At 41.7% G+C, this 9,107-nt stretch overlaps 1 protein-coding gene across 1 annotated transcript; it reads right to left on the reverse strand.

Moving 5' to 3' along the window:
* Positions 1-757: 757 nt before the first annotated feature.
* LOC142214027 (acyl-coenzyme A thioesterase 1-like) lies at positions 758-6,301 on the reverse strand. Its single transcript, XM_075282713.1, has 3 exons — positions 5,740-6,301; positions 2,921-3,123; positions 758-2,388 (listed from the first exon to the last, which is right to left on the reverse strand). Exons 1-3 carry the CDS (start codon positions 6,284-6,286, stop codon positions 1,813-1,815), a joined length of 1,326 nt encoding a protein of 441 aa, XP_075138814.1. The 5' UTR covers positions 6,287-6,301; the 3' UTR covers positions 758-1,812.
* Positions 6,302-9,107: the final 2,806 nt, after the last annotated feature.

Consider the following 9,107-nt stretch of genomic DNA (forward strand, 5'->3'; position numbering starts at 1 on the left):
ATGAATGCCCCCTAAACCATATTGTATAGACAGTTCATTTACATTATACGATTAACAAAGAATCCAATCTTTTATTTCACGATGTATTAGAGATATTTCTCGGTAGAATGTACTGCACGGACTAGACTTGTCTGACTTATGCATAAAGGCCTTTAAAAGGTTTTCCCAAGATCAGCAAGATTTTGCCTGTGTTGGGAATGACGTAAAACAACAAAAGTTCAATGGTTTCCCATTGTTCCAGTGCCGTTACTTCACTATTTCATGGCAGACTTTCTTTACTGTGCTGCAGCAATGATGTGCCGGTCTAGCTAATCACTGGCCTCAGTATAAGGGTGGTCAGGCCAGTAACTGGCTGCAGCAATGATGTGCCCGTCTAGCTAATCACTGGCCTCAGTATAAGGGTGCATTCACACTGAGTAAACGCTAGCTTATTCTGAACGTAAAACACGTTCAGAATAAGCGGCGTCTAAAGCAGCTCCATTCATTTCTATGGGAGCGGGGATACGAGCGCTCCCCATAGAAATGAATGGGCTGCTTCTTTCACTCCGTGCAGTCCCATTGAAGTGAATGGGGAGTGCCGGCGTGTACGCTCCGGCATGAGCAGAGCTTGCCGTATACGCCGGCACTCCCCATTCACTTCAATGGGACTGCACGGAGTGAAAGAAGCAGACCATTCATTTCTATGGGGAGCGCTCGTATCCCCGCTCCCATAGAAATGAATGGAGCTGCTTTAGACGCCGCTTATTCTGAACGTGTTTTACGTTCAGAATAAGCTAGCGTTTACTCAGTGTGAATTCACCCTAAGGGTGGTCAGGCCAGTAACTGGCTGCAGCAGTCACGCTATCGCTGTGGCACAGTAAACAGAAAAAATAATAATAATTGAGTAATAGGCAGTTTTTAATTTTATGCCACCAATATTTCTAAGTTATTGCACATCTTGGAAAACCTCTGTAAGTGGGATTGTATTGATGCTCCTTTACCAATGCTCTATTAGAGCATATGAACTTTATAGAGAAGAGTCCCATGCTCAGGCTGCCCCCCTCTTTTTAAGCCCCTGGCAGGTGGCCCGGCTTGTCAATTTCTTAAACATTTATTCTGTAGCGATCACTGCGTTAAATCTAGAGCTGGCCATGTCTTTTGCTGTAAACTTCCTTGGATATTTTAATTTTTTTTTTTTTTAATGTAGATTGTGAGCCCCACATAGGGTTCACAATGCACATTTTTTCCCCATTTAAGTATGTCTTTGTAGAATGGGAGGAAATCCACGCAAACACGGGGAGAACATACAAACTCCTTGCAGATGTTGTTCCTGGCGGGATTCGAACCCAGGATTCCAGCACTGCAAGGCTGCAGTGCTAACCACTGAGCCACCGTGTTGCCCCGGATATTTTAATTTATGCAACTATGTCCTAAAAAAATGGATTAAACTTTTTGTTTGTTGAAAAGAATTATTTTAGAATTTCACATTCAATTTAGATGAAAATTTTAAATAATCATACAAATACATTAGTGCAAATATTTATAGTAATATTGTAAAATTAAAAATAATTTTTTAAAAAAGTCACTATTTTAGTTTCCTTTTCCCTGTAACCATCTTCTTTTCAAAAAGCAGGCATAGGAGACCACGGGGTGAAGAACAGTGGCACAAACCTTATCTTATATGGATCACACAAACAGAAGAAAACTGTTTTTCATTCTCATGATCACAGCATACTAGTAAAGTATAGGCTTTAACCCTACATCTTAAAGCCTTGGCACTGGGCTACCTCACAGAGGTACCTCACCTTAAAAGCTACAGACTTACTTTTCACTTTATTTCAAGTGTGTATGAAAAAAGTTTAGAATTTTCTGCCAGGAATCTTCCTGGGCTTGGCAGTGAGATTTAAGTTCTCCACCTCCTAAAATAGGCACCCCTAATACTCTATCCACCGCAATTGGGCAAAAAGGACTGCAAGGTGGGTCAATCTGATGCCCAGCTCCTGGGTAAGAGAGAAGTTTATAATTATTCTTCCCATTTTCCTGCAAGCGAGAGACAGCAGCCTTCGCATAGACAGAACTTTTCCAGTTCAGATCATCTTCTCCTACAATAAACATAAATGAACCTTGAGCCTTCTCTACTGGGATAAGACACTGGCTGTTTGCTGGATCCAGTGGATCATCGAGAGCTTCAGAGACATCAAACACTGCAGTTTCAGAGATCTGGACCCGACTCATGTTGTATGTCAAGGCTGGGATGGTGAGATCCTTGTAGTTCAGAGGGGCGGCTGTGTTGGCACAACAACCAGATATACTAACAGCTGCAACCACCTGCGGTAGAAATGTGATCATGGACAGAGCTAGATCTGCTCCTTTACCAGTACCGATTACACCGACTCCAGATCCTTGAATCTTTCAAGAGAAAAAAATAAATAAATATACATAACAGTACTATACTTCTGATATAACAGATATGAAATACACATATTCTACTGTTGTTTTAATATAAAGTCTATTAGTTATATCTTTTTCTGGAATAGCTGAGTGGTCAACACTAGGGCTGCAATTACAGCTCACAAAAGGAGTGGTCACACAGCTTTCCTAGAGTCTGGAATGGCATAGCATTTATTATTCCTAGATACCTACCCTGCTGCTATAGCCTACCAAGGAAGACTGCCCATTTGGTAACAAATAGAGATGAGCGAACACTGTTCGGATCAGCCGTTCCGAACAGCACGCTCCCATAGAAATGAATGGAAGCACCTGGCAAAGCGACCGGCCACCGGCAAAGTGTACGTGCCAGGTGCTTCCATTCATTTCTATGGGAGCGTGCTGTTCGGAACGGCTGATCCGAACAGTGTTCACTCATCTCTAGTAACGAACACTTACTAGAATTGCAATGATCATCATGATAAAAAAAAAATATATATATAGAGGTTCTTACTTTTGGATGTCTGGAGAGAAAGTTTGCTGCTTCTTCAAAATACTCCAGATGAAATTCAGTCATTGCAGGGGGAAGGTCTTCAAACGCAAAGTATGGCAGTGCCAGAGAAGCAATGCCACGGCTGGCTAGGAGGCTGGAACGATACTCAACAAGGCCACCATCATCCCCGAACATGTCAATCACACCTGGAAAGGAGCCATTCCCTGGCAATGCAATAGTAAATAGTTAACCAACGTGGTGAAAAAAAATAAAAAACTGCCATGTGCCGAATAATGGTTCACTTATCCACAACATTAGCTCAACAATGTCAGACATGCCAAGGACACTCTACTTCTTTCCTCAGTTTTCACATTCACAAATCTAGATGTCCTTATATTGATCAAGTATAGAATATGACGTGTAAAGGGCGCTATTACACAGGCACCTATATAGCTGGCACAAATTAGGCCATTATTTGGTCAGGCAGTCCAAGCTGAATAATCTGTCCCCGGGCGACTAATACTCCTGATCATGCTAGCCATAAAAATATATGCTTGTATAGAAAGTCCCGCAATATACAGCCCAAAACTCACTTGTGAACTGATCTGGTAAGTATTACTGGTGCTCTATGATAGTAGAAACGCATAGGGCATTTATATCATAATTTTAGTGGGACAGTGAACCCTGGAAACTGGATCTGAAAATAGTGGCCAGCTGATTAATAACAATGAGTATAAGTGGTGTTTATGTGTGCTGGATACTGACTCTGATGACTGCATCGCGCCTATGCTTTGGATCAGAGTATATTTAATATTCAATAAAAGAGGACACACATGCTCAGCCTTCCTTCTCTCCCTGCAAAACCATGTATACCAAGGGTTCTTTAGTAGATGGACCTGGTTACCTTTGAATATGCAGTCTCTTCTCTGCTTGTCAGACATGAGGAGATAAAAGATTAATGGTCCATTCACACGGAGTAAACGCGCTCATTTTGGCAAATTACACGTGTAAAAATAAGACTCCCATTGACTTCAATGACATTTTTTTTACACGTGTAAAAAAGCAAGTCAAAATACACGTGTAAAATGTCAATGAAGTCAATGGGAGCCTTATTTTTACACGTGTATTCTTTACACGTGCATTTACTCCATGTGAATGGACCCTGAGACAGCATTACTGCAAATGTTCAGCATCAAGACACTGCAGCTTCAGAGGCTTACCATAGCAGGGTCCCTCCAAATACTGAGAGGTGCAGGGTGAGAAGCAACACCGAGCACAAGTTTATTCCATGAACTGGAACAACCACTTAACTAGAACACATTATGACAACTGCATTTTGGCATTGCCTAATTGTCATGTGATTTATGTTATATGCTAATCTTAAAGGGGTTTGCAGACCCCCATAAGTATTATTTATATCTTAACTACATGACAGGACATCAGTATGTGATCTGTAAGGATCTGACACCTGGACCCCACACAGATCAGCTGTTCTGGCACTCTCCAGGAGATGGAAGCTGTTCCAGTGGATGGGGAATATGTGCATTCTGCTCCTATTGAAGCACCACTAAGTGAACACAAATCACTGGAAAGGAAACAGAGGGGCTTCACAATCACACTACAACATCTATAGAGTATATACATTTTATTAACAAATACATACAATTCACCACAATACAAAAATATGAAGGATGAGGCAAACAATACAAAAGCAAGGTGTCAGATCCCTATACACATATATAAATCAAACAGTCTATATTGCACATATACACAGCATACATATATGGCCTGGTTCACATCTGCATCTGGTATTCCGTTCGGGGAGTCTGCTTGGGGACCCGGCAAACGGAATACTGAACACATTGACAAGCGGTGAGCTTATGAAAGCACATGGACCCCATAGTCTATAAGGGGGCTGAGTGTTTTCCACGCACTGTCCGCATGAGTCAAGTGCAGAGGAAAGTAGTTCTTGCAGTAAAATTCTCTCTGCATGTTCCGTGCGGACACTGCGCGGAAAACACATAGACCCTATTACAGTCTACAGGGTCCGTGTGCTTTCATAAGCTCACCGGTAGTCAGTGTGTTTGGTATTCCGTTCAGGGAGCTCCAAGTGGACTCCCCGAACGGAGTACCGAACGCGAATGCGAACCGGGCCTAAAGCTACAAGGTAAGGGTATTATATCCCATTTTTAAAATCTCATTTTGATCTACCATGCCGTTCATCCCAAGTATTAAATGACACAATTCTCATGAATGCTACCACCGTTTCAATATTGTATGTCCAAGAATGTCATAAGTGCTGTTACCCTAAAGAAATATAAAAATAATAGAGATAATAATGATGTTAACAATGATAAACTGTCATTTATATAAAAGGACGGTATTTATCTATCCATACACGTATACATACGTTTATCATCCAAGTGGAAACTAATCAAGCACCCGTCATACAGATTAATCTATGAGAATAAACCATTTGCCTTGTCCTTCGTATGGTATTTGTTAATACAATGTATATCTTTTATATAGATGTGTTTCTGTATGAGTGGTTGTCTCCTCTGTTTTCTTTTTGGTGTTTCTATTTCTACAGTAGTAGAGCCTGCACTGCCGTATGAGCTAATCTGGATGGGGTCCAGGTGACTGACCCTCACAGATCACATACTGATGACCTATCCCCTGTCTAGGTCATCAGTATGAAAAATTCTCTTGGGGCCAGAACACCCCCATTAATCATTTTAAAGCATGTGACATATGTTTTTGGACTAATAAGATGTTCCCTGTAGGCAGGATTATCTCCCCATGCTGTAGCCATCATTACAAGGCTGCTGTACCATTATTACCTGGGGGTAAAAACAAGCTGCCTCTAACTGCTCCCTCTCTCAGTCTGATCCGTCTCACTCCAGGGGCAATAAACAGTCTCTGAAATTTAGTTTTAGCCAGCACAGCTCCTGGTAAAGCCTTGGGGTCACTGTGCCCCTCGTGCACCAGCACCTCCACCACCATAGGAGACTTGTGCACACTCTTCTTCTCCAGTCTTTGGTAGGGCTTCTCCATGACAGAGGGTGACAAGCTCCATAATAACCCCATGGGCAGCACCCCTGTGTAGTCACCCCCCAGAGAGGCATCTCTGTGCAGGTCTACAGCGCCAGAGCTGTCAGCCGCATAGTGTGCACAGGAGTCAAAGAGACGGCCCTCCTCGTCTATCACCAAAGCCCTCAATGTCACTGGATTTCTAGGGCTCAGCCCTTGTACACGGACGTGCAGCATCTCATCCGCCAGCCCTGACTCAGGGGTCACAGACAGGCACACTGCCCGGTGTATAGTATGTATAGCCGGGGCTCTCCATGTCCCTGCAGCAGCCCAGCGGCTCACTACTGTACGAAGCATCGCTCTGGTCTGGGTCAGCTGACTGCCTGCTGTGATCACATGACCGCCACATAGACAAAGACAGTAGATGACAGATCACATCCATCTGAGTTCTGCAGTCCGCTCCTGTCAGAAAAATCACATAACCGCTACACAGACCTGCTCAGCAGATCGCCGAGCATCAATTGGTCGAGTCTAAAAGACCTGTTCCCTGCCAACTGGGATAAGCCTGTTCTATATAGAGATCCTAGTGGGATAAAGAACATGGGATGTGTATAGAAGTTTAATAGTGGTTTGTTTTTTTTTATTCACAGTGGTTTTCTGAAGACAAAGACCATGTCCCTCCATCCACTATAGCTATTCCCTGTCACAGTGTATTTGTTACTCCATGCTATGCACCCATACACACAGGTGGGACTGTGGGAAATTGTGTTCTGCAATATTCTGCATGCAACCTTAAAATCTTTCCTTGTACCTTGCTGTACTATGTGGTACGCTTTATTGCACACTATATTATGCAGGTATAATTTTGTTTCTAGGACCAAATGAACTAATTCATGGAGGTACCATACTGCGTCATAAGGACTAGCCATACAGAAATCCTTGTACCACTGTACTGTGCGCTATTCTGGACTGTGCCCTTCTATATAACTATACATTGTCCATGTCGGTTGCTAAAATCGTTCCACTTTTTTTCTTTCATAGCTCTGGAGTTCTGGCCGCCTCTCCCATGTTCCCTTCTACTTTGTGAATGCAGTTTCCGCGATTTATGACTAAAACTGGCACCATTGTATCTGGAGACAGCAGCAATACTACTGCCATACAGTCACTAGTCTCAGAGACATAAACCTGACATAATGAATTGTTCATGTGAACTACTTCCTATTAGAACTATTCATTACTACACTGCTATGGTTCTAATATAAATATACAGTAATATTATCCAGAACAGACAACAAAAGATACTATAAAATGACTAAAGAAATGTTATTAAATATGAAATAAATTTAAAAATTGTAATTTAAAATTTAATAAAATTATTTTGTATTTTTATAGTATCTTTTGTTGTGTCTCATCTTTTGGTTGATTATTGAATTTGGTTTTGAGACTTTTTTTTATGGTAGTTTGTTTGGTTTCATATTCATACCAGAAGATACAGATATTTCACATACAATCCAGAATAAGAGGAGATGCCATTTCTCTAGGGAAATGAATTTGATTTCTTGGTTCTGACTAATGCTCTTACCCATACATACTGTGGAACTGCACTTATTCAGCAGCAACCTTGTGATATAAAAACTTACATTGTGGATACCAGCATATGGTGGCTGCTGTTCAAACACATGGAAGATCATTCATCCATTTGTAGCACATTCTACCCTCATCCATGTTCTTACATCTTAAAGACGTTGCCATATATTGTATACAGATAGCTCTTATGTGATTCCATGTTATATAATGCTATCTACTTGAGGTAGTACTTGTATTTTCTTCTTGATTAAAATCTCTTTGCGGTACCTTTTGTTAGTGCTTTGTGTCCTCACATGTGTATTTTCAGATGGAATTACACCGTGTGACACACTTTATTATGTTCCTAAACTGCTGTAACAGCAATACAGGTTCTAGAGAGACCTTGCTGGACATTCCCTTATGTGCCACCAATACTATAGCTTACCCTATATATAGTTTTAAAACACAAGTGTGTGTCAGAGAATGACTTTCACGGGTTAAACTTGGACATGATCTGTTATACCACATTCACACAATCAGTAGAAAGCTGGAGCTTATGTACAGAGGTGAAGGGATGGGAAGTGTTCATTGCAGAGAGATCGCACATAAAGAAGTCACCTATATGGCTCGATTTATTGATTATGCTTACTTGCATAGCACCATTGTATTCTGCAGCGCTTTATAGACAGTCAGTCACTGTCTCACATAGTGCTCACAATCTACAATCCCTAGCAGTGTATCTTTGGGAGGGAGGAAACCAGAGCACCTGGAGGAAGCCCACACAAACATGGGGAGAACATACATACTCCTTGCAGATGTTGTCCTTGGCAGGATTTGAACCCAGGAGTCCAGTACTCGCAAGGCTACAGTGCTAACCACTGAGCCACTGTGCTGCCCCCACGTTGACCTAGTGCAGTGATGGCGAACCTTTTAGTGACCGAGTGCCCAAACTGCAACCCAAAACCCACTAAATTTTCGCGGAGTGCCAACACGGCAATTTAAACTTAATACCGTGCAGATTCACAATTGTGGACGGTTACAGACCACAAATTGCAGTCATGTGAATGGGGCTTTACAGAGCTTTCAATAATACAAACAACTGTACTGAAATGTAAAGCTCTCTGCATTTTGTACTTTTAACAATTAATTTTCACTATTTATATTGCACAGGATCTGTTTTATAGTGACCGTGTAATGTTATTACATCCTGTACTAATACCACGTCTGCTATAAAACAGATACTGTGTGATATAAATAGTGAGGTGAGTATTATAAACTCTTTAGTATGCCCCCCCCAGTATTATAAGCTCTTTGGTATGCCCCCCCCAGTATTATATGCTCCTCAATACACATCCTCCCCGTCTTATATGATCCTCAGTATGTATCCCCTCAGTATTATATACTCTTTAATACACCCCCCCCCCAGTATTATAAACTCTTTAGTATGCCCCCCCAGTATTATAAGCTCTTTGGTATGCCCCCTCAGTATTATATGCTCTTTAATACGCCCCTCCAGTATTATATGCTCTTTAATACGCCCCTCTCAGTATTATATGCTCTTTAATACGCCCCCCCCTCAGTATTATATGCTCTTGAATATGCTCCCCCCCAG

This window comes from Leptodactylus fuscus, chromosome 7 (assembly GCF_031893055.1).
Source record: "Leptodactylus fuscus isolate aLepFus1 chromosome 7, aLepFus1.hap2, whole genome shotgun sequence".
Classification (NCBI taxonomy): Eukaryota; Metazoa; Chordata; class Amphibia; order Anura; family Leptodactylidae; genus Leptodactylus; species Leptodactylus fuscus.

Bases quoted from the DNA above. Each gene is read 5' to 3' on its own strand.
- LOC142214027 (XM_075282713.1), bottom strand. From the start codon at position 6,286: ATGCTTCGTACAGTAGTGAGCCGCTGGGCTGCTGCAGGGACATGGAGA. The intron at 3,124-5,739 runs GTAATAATGGTA...TTGCATTGCCAG, and splicing joins CAGCTTGTTTTTACCCCCAG to GGAATGGCTCCTTTCCAGGT. The intron at 2,389-2,920 runs GTAAGAACCTCT...TTCTCTTGAAAG, and splicing joins TTCTCTCCAGACATCCAAAA to ATTCAAGGATCTGGAGTCGG.